Below are 15,512 nucleotides of genomic sequence, written 5' to 3' on the forward strand. Positions count from 1 at the left end.
TAGTTTTGTTAGTAGCTCAGTCATTTCATTCAGCTCCTTCTGAACTCTTGGATTACCTTCTGGCCTGGTGACTAATTGCTTTGTAAATTATCAATTTGCTCCTATGTCTCTTTTTCTGACACCTCAGCCTCAGAGTACCTCCTTAAAAAGGAGCAACTCCAGGATAGAAATCCTCTCAACATTCTCAGTGGTGAAGAGTGATGTAAAGAAATGTCCTTATCTTCCTTAATTGCTCCTTTTATTTTTCTGGTAATGCAGCAGACTCACCAATTATTTTCAAGCTTTTGCTTCTGAAATACTTCATGAATTCTAGACTCACCTGTTAAACCAACTGTGTCCTTCTCAACTCAGCAAGATTTTGTATCACACTGACAGCAATCAAGCCAAGCATAAAATTCGTATCTTCAATACTGCACACTCAAGTATCACCCCATTTTGAGGCACTACTTCTCAAAAGAATCTGCCAAATGTATGTGCTAGAGCATGCTGATTGTAAAACAGACTATTTACATATACATAAGGCACTATTCCAGAATGTTACACATCCTCCCTCCAGTGATTGATCCACAAAGGGTAATAGCCTAATCCTGCAACCAAGTTACTGCAGTTCATCCTTTAACTCAAATGTGCTACAATGCTGAAATTTTAGGATTCAGACTCTGCTGCTGGTGCATGGGATGAGGCACCACAGTTACACATGACAAAATTTGTTCTTGCCTTTTTTCCCTTTTTAAAATAAAAAGTAGAGAATTGCATAGAAAAAAGCTTCAAAGAATATTAAGGTCAAGCACTTCAAAATTAGGAAATACCAGAACTAAGGCTGCATGACTAGGAGCTCACTCCTGTGAGCTCAAACAAAATTTACTCTCCTCTCATATTGCGTGCAGCACTAAAAGAAGCTACCCAGTTCTCATCTGTATGTTGTTTGTGAAGTGCCTCATGGTCCTTCAGGATGAAAGGCATTATATAAATGCAAGCTCTGATATTCTATTTTTAGCCGAATACTGAAAAAGGTTTATTCATTCCAAATATTAAAAAAATGACAATGATACATGCTACTCCAATAACTGACAGTCCCTTTGAATGCAAGCATCTGTACTCCTGATAATTCATCTCAACTTTCATTATAAACACACCCCTTTGGCTCTGGCATTCTCCCAGCACAATCAATTATCTGACAGGATAGCACACAGCAATGCTTGCAACATCTTGCTTTATGAAATATTGCAGCACTCTAAAATGTTATATTTAATCAATCAGAAATTTAGTCAATTGAGTCACAACGCTAAATTTGACCAATTTAACTTTACCGTTTAAATTAATCTTTATATTTTTATTATTGGTTTTAATGTGAAATCAGTAAGAATCAAGTATCATCAAGCAGTTTCAGTATATGCATGATAAAAAAAGGTGAAGTGGAAAAGAAGAGCTTTGCTAGCTTAATACTATGGAAGAGTCTTTAACAATCCTGATCGTTTGTTGTCAGAGATTGCCCCATACAAATAACTGCATTTTCAAAGACAGAATCAATTCTGCAGAATTTAAATGAGACAGAAGTAGTATTTAGAGCACCCATCCCGATAACAGACTGCCTTCTCTCCAGCATCAATAGTTCCACCCAGCACTTAAAGGGCTCCCACTCACTCTCAATCAACAGTCATTTTATGATGTGTCTCAGTGGATGAAATTTGCCCCAGTGCAGGATGCCTCCACATGACCTTTTATGATACTGAACTATAAGTATGTCAAGAGCTTAAATGGGGATGGAGCCTTAGACAGGCCCTCTGTGCTGCAGTGAAATTCAGCCTATATTTCCTCATGCCACAGTTCCTGTAACAGGTTCTCATTTCTCCAGATTTTCGTCTCAGATTTGCCAGAATTTTTTTTATATGACAATAGATTACTGTGATTTTCAACATGGCTTTTTCTACAGCAGCTATAGCTGAAGTCTCTGAACGGTGTACAATATTCTCATATTAACTTTCAATAGTATAATGACAACTAATAAATAAAGCTGTTTTTTATTTAAGGGATGTTCTAATTCCCATTATTGCATACAGGAACTGAGCACTCACCTTTGACATTAGGCTTAACGTAAGAACATAGATTGAGTTCTACTGGGTTTTCAATGAGAGATATGGCAGCAGGTTCTAAACCCAGCTGTTTGGCCCTTTGGGCTTTGGTGCCTTTACTTCCAGTTTTATATGGTGCAGACTGAAAAACAAAAAAAGATAGTTGTAAAACAGACTGTTACCTTAAAAGGCAGAGATCAACATTTCTGTCTACCTAAGCTAGGCAAAATATTTTGGGTCAACCAGAATATTTGCAAATTTGTGTCAAATTCACCAAATTGTTTCAGTCAAAAACTACCCCCAAAAAACCAAAACGTTTTGTCTTGACAACTTCTAAATGAAAGGTTTCAATATTTTTATTCAAAAAGACTTTTTCAAAATGTACTTCAATTTATTTACAAAACATAAAAAGCTCAAAAACTAAACAAAATGTTTTGTTCAACCCTAACCTATTTTTTCCACATTTTTGAGAATGGCTAGAGAACCAAAAATCCGTTATTCTCACGCTAGTCACAGCTATCATTTCTCATTACATAATCTTTAATTGTGCAAGATAAAAAATGTACAAACATATTTAAAAAAAACAAAAAAAAACACACTAACCACATGGTCCAATTCATCCAAAGTTTTGCTGTTTAATAAAGCTGTTAATAGACCTTCCGATAGCTTTCCTTCTTTCTTTATCTTCTGTATTGTTGCATGTGTCTTCTTTGCAACAGTACTAAAATACACGAATTTTATGTTAATAAATAATCACATTTCAAATCAGATTAAAAAGGTTATCACTCAATGTGGTCCAACCCACTGGGTCTCACGACAGTAAGCTGTTGAGGAACTGTGTTTGGGCTCAGAAGTCATGGAAGACTCTAATATACCGTACGTCAGCCTCAAATAACTCCTGCCAACAATGCTGTAGAAATCCTAATAAATTTCTCCCGCATTTTAATATTTGTTCAACAATCAACAAAATTTGCAACAGTTCGGGGAAAAAAAATCTAGAATTCAAGCCAACTGTGCCAAGCTAAGAATTTTATGCTTTGAAGTTCCTTGTAGCATTACCACCATGTGATCCAAATGCAGCAGCTCTGACACTCCCTGTCCTCCTTGCCTACTTATAAACATAGCTGGTTACTCCTTGCACTCACTTCCTCCTCTCTGCTATGTGTCTGCTTGGGATACTGGCTCCTGTCCTGATTTCCTCATTATAGTAATATTTTGGGGCTGCCTTCCATGCCCTCTATAAACTTCAAGGTGCTATGTGCTACTCACTTACCTTACACTAGAAACTGCTGGACTGACTCCTGCTGCTACCAAAAAGGAGCCCTAATCGTCTTTTCCAGATGTTCTTATGTCAACCCAAGGGGGGGGGGCACTTATATCTGATTTGGGGCTACATACTTCAGGGGTCTCTAAATCACACAACATATTTAAAATAACAACTCACTGAGCAATTAGAACCCTAAACCTCTTTCTTCTTCTTAAACAAAGTGAAAGGCAGGGGAGGATCAAGTATAACCCTCTCTTTGAGTATTTTGGCTTTAAGATCTTTTGTTCTTTTTATAAAATGGCAACATTCTAGTCAGGATTTTTCCCCTTTGAATTACTGATGCATATTTACCACCTTCACAACATTTTTACTGGGAATTATATATACTATTACTCTTTTAGACACTGTACACACAAAGTTCCAAACTGCAATCAAGCACACAAGGAACACAGACCTGGTAGCAAATCATCATTTACCTCTTCTCCCCACCCCTCACACTCACCGCATTAGATTACTTACCGTAGTTCCTCCAATGTTTGCTGTACTTCTCGCAAAGCATCAGCTTCCAGATTATTAACAAGCTCTTTTCGATATCGGGCAATGAATGGAATTGTGTTTTCATCCCGGAAAAGGCAAATTATATTTGCACACACCCATGGTTCAATATTTGTTCTTTCTGACAAGACCTTCCACAAGAAAACATAAATAACTATTTTTAAAACTGGTAGTGGCTTAGTGTCTTCACTTCAGTTTCATGTCCAGCCAGAGTGCAGTTTTGTACACAATATCTCTACTGGATGGAATGCCAGGCTTTCAAAAGCATGTGTCATAAACTATGATACCGCCACAGTTACCTTTAACTTAGGTGTCCTTAGGGAACACATGTCCCGATTTTATAGGGACAGCAAACTTTGTCTTATATAGGCTCCTATTACTCCCCACCCACTGCCCCAATTTTTGACACTTGCTATCTGGTTACCTTACTTGAACTTGAATTTATATTTATTAAGCAAAAAGAATGAGTTCTTGCATATGATAACCATGAAATAAGGTGGCCACTGTGTGGGGAGAGAGGGTGAACATGAAGCACTGGGTAACCACAATCCTGTTATACTTCATCAGCAGGGACCAAAAAGTCATTATTAAAGACTGATCGGTGGCTTATGTGATGTGACTTCGACGATCTCAGTCTATTTCCTCTCTCCTCAGGCCCTATGCCACCAGCACTCCTAGCTATCTTCATGATACCACTGACTTCCTGAGAAAACTACAACCCATCAGTGATCTCCCAGAAAATACCATCCTAGCCACTATGGATGAAGAAGCTCTCTATGCTAACATTCCACATAAAGATAGACTCCAAGCCATCAAAAACACTCTCCCAGATGATCATATGTCACACCTCACAGCTGAACTTTGTGACTTTGTCCTGACCCACAACTACTTCAGATTTGGAACCAATCTATACCTCCAAGTCAGTGGCACAACTATGGGCACCCGCATGGCCCCACAGTATGCCAACATTTTTATGGCTGACCTCGAACAATGCTTCCTCAAAACTCGTCCCTTAACACCTCTTCTTTCCCTATGCTACATTGATGACATTTTCATCATCTGGACCCACGGGAAAGAGTCCCTCGAAGATTTCCACCTGGATTTTAATAATTTCCATCCCATTATCAACCTCAGCCTGGACCAATCCATACAAGAAATCCACTTCCTGGACACTACAATAAAAATAAAGGATGGGCACATTAATACCACCTTATACCGAAAACCAACTGACCGCAATGCATATCTTCATGCCTCCAGCTTCCACCCTGGAAACATTACACAATCCATTGTCTACAGCCAAACCTTAAGATACAACCGGATTTGCTCTGATCCCTTAGACAGAGACAAATACCTATAGGATCTCTATGAAACATTCCTAAAACTACAATACCCACCTGGAGAAGTAAAGAAACAAATTGACAGAGCCAGACGGGTACCCAGAAGTCACCTACTACAGGACAGACCCAACAAAGAAAACAACAGAACGCCACTGGCCATCACCTACAGTCCCCAGCTAAAATCTCCCCAACACATCATTAAAGATCTACAACCTATTCTAGCAGATGATCCATCTCTCGCTCAGGCAGTGGGCGGCAGACCCATCCTGGCTTACAGACAGCCCCCCAACCTGAAGCAAATACTCACCAGCAACCATACACCCTACAAAAAATCCTACCCAGGGACCTATCCCTGCAACAAACCCCCTTGTCAGCTCTGCCCACACATCGTCTCTAATGACATCATCACTGGTCCTAACCACATCAATCACACCATAAGGGGCTCATTCACCTGCATATCCACTAATGTTATATATGCCATCATGTGCCAGCAATGCCCCTCTGCCACGTACATTGGCCAAACTGGACTATCACTACGCACAAGGATAAATGGACACAAATCAGACATAAAAAATAACAACATCCATAAACCAGTTGGAGAACACTTTAATTCCCCAGGGCATTCTGTCTCTGACCTGAAAGTTGCTATACTTCTCCAGAAAAACTCCAAAAACAGACTTCAAAGAGAAACTGCTGAATTAGAAATGATCTGCAAACTTGACACATTCAAACTGGGTTTAAACAAAGACTTGGAATGGCTATCTCACTATGGAAGGTAAATTACTTTGCTCACCCATTCTCACCTCCTACTCAATGGTCCTCATTAGGTCTTAAGTACCGGACTCCACCTCCCCCATTGTTCTCAATGCACCTATAAGATACCAACTCTGTGTTACCTATTTTCTGTATTACTGCATCTGAAGAAGAGAGCTAAGTCTCTTGAAAGCTTATGTCTACAAATATTAAATGTGTTAGTCTTTAAAGTGCCACAGATCTCTTGTTGTATTTCCTAACAGGTGATGGTCAACATCACAAAAGCCACCATCATTTTATAGGCACCTTTGCTATCAGTCTTAGTAGAAGCCAAGGTCTGAACATACCCTAGAATATCCTCAGCCTTATGGGTAGTTAAGGTACATTGACGCAGTGCTATGGGGAAGATTGTACTTCCTCTGTCAGTACTGTAACTACTCTGTGAATCAACAGAATTCAGTCTCCAGAGCCTTTCACAAGCACTAAAAATGAACTGAGAATGCCATCAATCCTAACTAAAATATGCATTTTTCATATTTAGACCAATTTTCTAACAGAATAACCACCACAAAAAATCTCACAAATATTAAAAATAGCTGCAATATGTTGTTTAAAAAAACAAAAACAAAAAATGGTGTTGCAGTATCCTATATTCAAAAATAAATAAATAAATACATACATCACAGACTTCGCCCACTGGGAACCAAGATGATGCTGCCAAGTTCATTTTACTGAAGACTTCAATGTAAGTTTAGTCTCAGTCATTAAATATAGGCAGAATTTTCAAAATATCCTAAGGCCTGATCTACACATAGATTTTGTACTGGTATAATTATCTCAGTTAAGGGTACAATTTTCTATTGATGTAGTTATACCGGTACAACCCCTAGTGTGGACTCAGTACAAAGAGCCTTATACCAGCATAGTTTATTCCCATAGGGAATAAGCTATATCGGTATAAATCCCCTTTATGCCTGCATCCATGCTACAGTGGTTTGCATCACTTTAACTACCCTGGTATAGTTAAAGTGGCACAACTTTTATGTATAGACAAGACCTAAGTGACTTAGGAGACTCTGAAAATTTTACTCTATGTGACTATACAACACACACATGCTCACCTGCAATAATACAAAGCACGAGGCTTCATAGAACATCTCATATACCTTACAGAGCACCTAGCTCTAGCCAATAGCATAACGCACACACAGGTTTATATAACAAACAGGGACATGGGAGAGCTTCAAGGAGTTTGTCACCAATATTTGCAAGAATTTCTTTACTTTAGAAGTCAGCAGAATTTCAAGGAAGTCAGGGAGAATATTTTGATATTCTATTCTAATATTTTTAATGTAGTAACAAGCCGTACAGCAGAGTAGCATGAGTAAACTATACAATACGCTGCCCTATTCCAGTCATGTCCCAGTATTCCATAGCTACTTCCAGCCTCACTGAACAAGGGCATGAATTGGCTATTTCTACAACACCCACATTTAAATGTCATGATTCGGCTTCAAAGTTAATATTCTAATGAGACGAACGAAGATGCTGTCACACCAACTGGCATTATTGTTTCAAATCCATCTGGATGAAGGTTCCATTCTGACTGATCTATATGGTGAAGTCTAACTCCAAAACAAATGGGCCATGATTTATTTGTCCTTAAATGCTTAAATTCTAGACATTATGATGAAGTCTGCCAAAGAAAACCTCCTAAATTTTCAAAATTTCCATAGCTGCAGGGTGTTAACTGTCTTTGAATTGCAATTCCACCAAGCTCCAATGGTGATACAAAAGAAGAAGGGGAGATGGTTCTGCAAGTGGTTAAACAATCTCTAATTCAAAGTTTGCCTACAAGTCACAAGGTCAGAATGATACCTAAATGGAAAACTAGTTATCCAGAGGCATTTTATAGTGAAGTGTAACATTCCTCTGTATATCTTGTCATAACCCATGTTCAGGCTAAGAACTAACTGTACTAAATAAAGTAACAAGTATTATTTATTTTAAAAAGTGCCATGCTACTTCCTGGAATGTATCAACAGCTCCTACTCAAGTCAATAGAAATCATGCATGCACATTAGAGCACAAGTTAGTCCTATTCGTGTAAGCTACAGTATAGCTTTAGTGGACTGCTATAAAGAAATGGAAGAGATTTCATACCCGTACAATGTCCCAGTTCATTTCTAGTTCCTCTTGGTGCTTGGTGCTTCCGGGGTGTTTTACTGGTTTTCCTTGAGGACATGTTGCTGATTTTATCCTTTTTAAAGGGGGCTCATCAAATGTAAAGTCTTCCTCATATTTCTCCTGCTTTACTTCATTTTCCATCAAGGAAGCACTTGTTGAGGGTATTTCATCTTTATCTAGGTTATTCATCTTTCCTTCAACTGCATTTATTTTTGTTCTCCGAGGCACTTTTGGCTTCTTAGTTATAGTTTTTGGTTTGGGTTCTCCGTCTTCTTTTGGCTGCAGAAGTTTCAATCCATCTTTACTGTCTTCATCAGCAGCAATAGGCAAAGATACATTCTGCCAAATAATCCATCACAATAAATTAAGCACTGAATATCATGAATTAGTCCTCAAAAAACATAGCAGCTTGAACACAAGTGTTGTCACATAGAGAACTTGAACATAGACCTGCATGCTGGTATACCTGATCATATTAGGGTAAGTTACGAACAGAGTAGCTTCCCTTGTGACGAACACCCTCCTAGCAATTTCTTCTAATCTTGAGCATTTCTTGGCCCTATTCTGATATTTTAGTACCAAATATTTGATTACAGACACAAAGAAAGTCATTCAAACATATTCATTAGGTTTTCAAACCGAATTGGCTTCACTACTGCTGGGTAAAGATTTACAGGAAAAAATTCTGCAAGCTGCACTATGGAATCAGGGTTATACTCAGGGTAGTATAACACATTCGGCACTTCTATCCTTGTGGTAGCAATTTATCTGGAACACATGAGTTGGGAAAAGGTGGAAGAGAAGGAAAGTGCAGTACAGCAAAACGACATTTCAGTGCAGTTTAGTTTCCTCTAAAGGAGGGGATGAGGTAGAGGATTTTTTAATTAATATATAAATCTCATGGTATAAAGAGACGTATGACCTAAATCTCAAAGGTGTTGAGCACCTAAAACTCTCAGTGTTGTCAGGGAAAACTACAGATGTCAATAACTCTAAAATCAGGTCAAAATTTTCAGACATGGGTGCTGTGGTGATAATTGAGCCTATAATCTTATTATTAGGATAAAATTGATTGAGACAAGTTCATAAAATGTCAACAATAACCCACAATATCAAAAGTTGATGGGAAAAGGTGCAAAAGGAAAAGAGAATGACTGAATTTGTCCAAACAAAAAGGCCTACTGATATAATTCAAGAACTCAGTTAAGATCATGCCTGGTAAACAAGAACAGTGAGAAACCGGAAATCAATCAACCAAAATTGGTGTGTCAGAAATTAGGCCTAATTGGATACAAAATAATGAGAGGACAGGCTGTTCCACCCACCACTCTTGTTGATGTCCTTTTAAAAAAAAAAAAGGAGGGAGGAGGCTCCTGTGATGCTGGCTAACTGAAAAGAGGCAAAGGCACAAGCTTCACCATCATGGCTGCCACCCCCACTATCTTCTGGAACTCTGCACCTTCTTCGGCCTGATCCCTAGAGGTGTCCTGCCCAAAACGGGCCAGAAAGAGGGACCCAGATGACACTGCCACCTCCGCTGGCTCCTGCTAAATCCCAGACACTACCTGAGAAATGAGACTTCATTTCCCTCCCGAACTTCCACCACTAAATAGGTTCTTTTCCTTCCCTACCTTATTTCTTCTCTTTCCCATCCCTCTCCTTTTGCCTTCTAATAAAAGTCCAGCTTAGCTGGTCAAGACTGTATACTTTGCAACACTGCTGTAAGCTCGTGACCAGAAAGGCCTCTAAATGCACTGCTCTGAACAGCCTGAAGCTCCTACAAGTTTGCCAGGTCGCAGAGCGGCTGTGCCTGTGCCTGTGTTTTTCAGCAGTGAGGTTGCAAGGGAAAACTAACACCAGAGACAGAAGCTGCATTTTCTATCTTTGCTGTTCTCTTCTTTTCCCTTGTGTATATGTTTGTCTTGGTTTGCTTTACAGAAAACAGGATTAGACTTTAAGCAGCACCATCACCAAAAGTTTCATCCCATCTCAGCTAACTTCTTCTCTCCTCCCCAAATGGACAGCTATTACTATCGAAAACACTGTCAAAAAAGGGGGGCAGGGGGCTCCTTAAAAGACTTTCTACAGCTAGAGGGAAAGTGATCAAGGAGTGTTGTTAAAATAAAAACTTTACGTAATACTTTACATTTCCAATCGTTAGTTGTTTTTCCTTCTTTCTCTGTATCTTTAATAAAAGGTGAAAAAGATTTTTAATAATGCATTTGCCATGGTACTGTAAAACACGAAGGATTCTTTCTTCAAGAATCAGGCAGGACAATACTGGAGAGGTTTGTTCTGGGAAATCTGATGAATCAGCTTCAATTTCATGGTGTTACAGTGGTCAATTATATACCCTTTCTTATCGATTACATAGTACGTTTTAAATTCTTTATCTATTCACTTACAAATAAAGACATTGTCCCATCCGGAGAGAACAACAGTGATAATGGTCGTTACATACATACAGAGACACTTTTAATCACTTTACTTACATCAAGGATGCCAGGGTTACTCTCAGTGGGGGTAGGGTGGAGGAAGAAAGGGGGGGATCCTTACAGATAGGTGGCAGACACACAGAAATTCTAAAAGCAAATGTGGTGTTCTCATTGGAATTAGAATCATTAAGAGGACATCTGGCTGCCTGAGCGATCAGATGTTTACACTAGCCATTGTACTTGAGGATCAGGTATGCTAGTTAGCCATTTACATGAGATTCGATTTACAACTTGTTAGCTAAAAACAGTCTCAAGCCTTACAGTACTAAGTCGGCTGAGGTCACTGTATACAAACCCCATACCTTATGTAAAACTGTTTAATGTTAGACAGTTACAGGGTCATGTTGACACCTTTGACTCTTTGGGCCCATATATTCCATCTACATTAATACAACAGTACCTGAAGCTAGGTACCTAAATATCTAGGGAATGTTGATTTACCAAAAACATTGAGCAGCCACAGCTCCAAGCAACATCAATGTAATCTCTGGGTGATCAGATCCTCTAAGTCAAGGTAGTTGCTGTGGTGCCTAAATTTAGATACCCAAGTCGGTAAATTTTGACCATCACATTTGACAACTTTATTAATTATAGGTTTCCTGCTTACAGATACCTACCGGCTCCTCTTTTATTGTTATCTTCCTGGTCGTTTTCCTTACCACAGCCGACCGTGGAGCAGCAGCCTTTTTAGGTTTTGCCTCGTTTGTTTTTGGCAGCCTACGTTTACTTGCAACTTTGCGTTTTGGTTCCCACTCCTCCTCTTCCTCTTCCTCCTCTGATTCAGAGCAGCTGAAACAAAAGAAAATGTTGCAAGAGGAAAAAGAAATCTGTGGGGCTAGATCTACACTACAGAGCCTACGCTGAGACAGCCCCCAAGCACAGATGCCAGGCACACCAACAAAAGGAGTTTTTCTGCCAGTGTGGGAACACCTCCCCCCCAAATATTAGCTACACCAATAGCAGTATTCTTTTGTTGACACGGTTGCATTGACATTTAGGGTTGTGTCTGCAATAGCTATGTCGCTAAGGGGTCTGATTTTTTTCAGACCCCTGACCAACATAGCTGTGACAGTATATGTTTTAAGTGTAGATCAAGCCTAAGAAAGATCGTAAAGCTGTTTTCTGAAGTAAAAGGAAATGAGCAGGAAAGGACGCAGAGCCTATAAGTATAAGCTTTCAGTGGCTGGAGTAAAGTGCAGGGTCTAGAGCTACTCCAGGCAGACCTCTGGCCTTGCTAAAGCTGTACACCTGAGTTTGTACATGGTTGGTTTAGTTTTGGGGATTTTGATAGTTAGTCTTTAGTCTAACACACACATTTTGTCATTTGTTATTTTCATTGTGTGTGTTAAGTATGCGGGTGGGGGAGATAATGTTTGTAAATTAATCCCATTTTTACATTAATCCTTTCATCTCCTCTGACTGGGGATCTTGAGAACGCCCTTTGTCTCACTTCTATTGCACCAGAATGACTTCACAGTCTCAAACTTGAAGCAAATTATATGCAACAAATATGCATTACTGAGACCAAACAGGGTTGTAACAGATATGTTCTATAGACCAAAAAGGATTTGAATGGAAAATTAATCTTACGATTTAAGAAAACTAGGTAACTCATCTTCTTCTGATATCAGTGGTTTTGCTTTAGATTTTGCTCTCCTTGGTAAAGTTGACATCTGAAAGAGAAACAGGATGAGGAAAAAAACAAACAATCAGTTACAAAAACACTCTCTTTCATCCAGCTTATCAGAATTGTACCCTTTGGAGTACATTCTCCCTTTCACAGTGGGAGAAACTGGCACACAAGTCTGCACGTAGGACGATGAGAATAAACTCCTATATGTTAAAGAACTTAGACCACAGGTTCAAATCAATCTATCGCTAGTCAAATTAATTACTTTGGGGAAAATTACATATAGTCAATGTAGTCATTTTAGCCACTGACCTATGCCATTTTTTTAAACCAATTTAAGTCAAAATAAGATACTTCTATTCCAAAATAAAATGGTCCACACACAAATTTGCACCAAAATAACTAAGCCTGTTTTAATTCACACTTTATTATAAAGGCATGAATGAAAACTGATTTGTTGTTTTAGTGCAACCAACACTGTGTGGACCAGCCCTAACAAAATGGGTGCTGGTGTTTTAACACAACATAACATGCTGGACTTCCCCAAATCCAATGTGTATACGGGCAGCAATTCCAAATAATTAGCCCACAAGTTCTGGATTATAAATATCCTCTTCTGATCAACCCAGAAACTAAGTTTAAGTTCCAAGAATGTGGATTAGTTTTTAGAGAGAGACAGCTACATACACTCCATATAACAATGGTTAGTTCTCTCTTTGAGTGATTCCTCATATCCATTCCATTATAGGTGTGTGCACGCCCTGTGCACCGATTCCCGGAACTTTTTTCCCTTAGCTAGCTCTGTAGGGTCGGCTCCGGCACCCCCCCGGAGTACCGCGCTCATGCCGTGGTACATAGGGCGCTGCCGACCCTGCGGGCCCTCAGTTCCTTCTTTCCGCCTGTGACGGTTACCGGAACATCTGCCTCTTGCATGCAAATGCAAGTAGCATACCTTAGTGTTAGCTGTTATTGTTTGAGTTCTAGTTTATTGTTAAACAGTAGTTAGCAAGTAGTTAAGTAGATAGTGCCCTTAGGGGCTAGAATTGAGCCATGCCTGGCTCTACGGGCTTTAAAGCCTGCACCGCGTGTGCGAAATCCTTTCCAGTGAGTGACCCTCACGACCGTTGCCTCCGATGCCTCAGGGAGCAACACAGAAAGGAGAAGTGCAGGATCTTCAAGACAAGGACCCAGAAAGAAAGGGACGCAAGGCTCAAGGCGATCCTGACGGAGTCCGCGCTCCAGCCCGGACTCTGAGCCTTCGCATCCACGCGCGGCACGGAGCGTCTCGTTGGTGCTGAGCGCCCCACCAGCACCGTCCTCGGCACCAGCGCCGGCACCGGCATCGAAGAAGCAGCAGCAGCGGGAAGCCGCTCCCATGGACTTTCCCCTGCTACCGGGAAAGCAGGGGGTGCAGCAGGAGATGCCCCAGCCACGTGCCGTGGAGAGTACTCCGGCACCGGCATCTCCTCACAGAGAGCTTCCCCGACTCCTGGGGGTGGGGGAGCACCTCTGCAAGGGCCATCGACACTGGAGGCTTTCGCTGCGGCACGCGCCCTCATGGGTCTGCCTACGCCTCCGTCCCCCCCTTAGCCGAGGGCTCCGGGACCGATGTCTCGGGGTAAACCCGCGTTGGGTGGCCCCGGTGGGTGGAGGAGACGGGAGTCGAGGTCTCCCCCCAGACGGTCAAGGAGGGTAGAGAGTGCGGGCTCCCCTCCTAGCTCCGACTCCGGGTCGTTGAGCTCCCCGGCACCACGGCACCAAGGGTGGTCCAGGGGCAAACACTCGAGGCGAAGGCGCTAAGTTCCACCTCAAGTGGGGACCTTAGCGTGGGCTCCGGTACTCCGGTGTGGAGCCCGGCTTGGTACCGATTCGCAGCGCTGCCTGCTTCGGCGCCGCCGACTACCTCGGCACCATGCATCGCAGCACCACCAGCCTCAGCACCGTCCGTCTTGGCACCGCCTGCCCCAGCACCACCAATCTCGGCACTGCCTGCCTCAGCACCGAGCGCCTCGGCACTGCCTGCCACGGCACCGCCTGCCTCGGTACCGAGGGACTCGTCGCGCTCCCAATCAGCGTCGCGATGGCGCAGGCGACACCGCTTGCTTTCCAGATCTGGGAAGTGTCACCGCAAGTCTTCCCGACGGAGGGGCCGTTCCAGCTACAGCTCCTCCAGCAGCTCTTCCCCTCATGGACACCATAGGCGCCGGCACCAGAGGTCTTCATCGTCCCAGAGCCGCTCCCCTCCCAGGGCCCATAAGCACCGTTCAAGTGCTCTGGATCCAAGGGGGGACGCCTGGAGATGACCCAGCAGGTTCCCACGTCAGCACCTGCATGGCCTCAAGGCCATATTGGCGGCCTTGGGGCGCTCAGATGGGTGAAGGGACCACCTCGGTTCAGTCCTCGGCGGCCTAACCAGTGCCCCCTCCTGTTGTGGCACAGGAGGGTAACCCTTCGGAGGAAGGGTCTGACCCAGAGGAAGGTCCTTCTACAGGGGTCCTTCCTCTATCCTCCTCCTCCTCCCGATGAGGCGGCGGCCAGGGACCACAAGGCGCCCCTCTTTGACTTCCGGGCCCACCAGGACCTCCTGAGGAGAGTGGCAGACAGTCTGGGCCTGGAGATTAAGGAGCTCTCGGAGAAGGAGGACCCCCTCTTTGGGGTCTCGGACACGGCAGGCCCATCTAGGTTGGCCCTCCCTGTTCATGAGAGGGTGATGAAGATTGCTAAGACCCTCTGGCAGACCCCCTCCTCGAAAGGTGCGGAGCGCAAATACTATGTTCCCAAGGAGGGATTCTGCCCCGGGTTCCCTAGTGGTGGATGCAGTAAACCAGCGGGATCGCCAGGGGGGCCAAGGCAATACCCCGAAAGACAAGAACAGCAAAAAGCTGGACCTCTTCGGGCGTAAAATGTACTCTACGGCGGCCCTACAGCTGAGGGTCGCTAACCATCAGGCCCTCCTTGGCAGGTACAATTTGAACCTCTGGTCTTCTTTGAAGAGGTTCTCCTCGTGGTTGCCCGACTTCGCCACTGTATCGCAGGAGGGAGTGGCGGTGGCTAAGGCGGCACTTCAGTCAGCCAGTGATGCAGCGGATGCTGCCAGCAGGGCAATAGCGTCAGCCATTGCCATGCGCCGCTGCTCCTGGCTGCAAGCGTCTGGTCTGTCTCAGGAGGTCCAGCAGTTGATTCAGGACCTCCCATTCGACTGCGCCAGCCTCTTTT

At 42.6% G+C, this 15,512-nt stretch overlaps 1 protein-coding gene across 2 annotated transcripts in view; it reads right to left on the reverse strand.

Moving 5' to 3' along the window:
- The window catches only part of SRBD1 (S1 RNA binding domain 1), a 212,456-nt gene that overhangs the window by 173,392 nt on the left and 23,552 nt on the right, over nucleotides 1-15,512 (reverse strand). For both annotated transcript variants that reach the window (XM_067565079.1, XM_067565080.1), the window contains 6 exons: nucleotides 12,257-12,339; nucleotides 11,284-11,455; nucleotides 8,148-8,510; nucleotides 3,859-4,025; nucleotides 2,676-2,793; nucleotides 2,076-2,214 (listed from right to left, as the gene is read on the reverse strand). In XM_067565079.1, the coding sequence (XP_067421180.1) occupies nucleotides 2,076-2,214; nucleotides 2,676-2,793; nucleotides 3,859-4,025; nucleotides 8,148-8,510; nucleotides 11,284-11,455; nucleotides 12,257-12,339 (1,042 nt within the window). The remainder of the gene's footprint in view (nucleotides 1-2,075; nucleotides 2,215-2,675; nucleotides 2,794-3,858; nucleotides 4,026-8,147; nucleotides 8,511-11,283; nucleotides 11,456-12,256; nucleotides 12,340-15,512) is intronic.

The sequence above is a fragment of the Emydura macquarii genome, unplaced genomic scaffold (genome assembly GCF_026122565.2).
Source record: "Emydura macquarii macquarii isolate MOO-44397 ecotype Brisbane River unplaced genomic scaffold, CSIRO-AGI_Emac_v2 contig_2676, whole genome shotgun sequence".
NCBI classification, from domain to species: domain Eukaryota; kingdom Metazoa; phylum Chordata; order Testudines; family Chelidae; genus Emydura; species Emydura macquarii.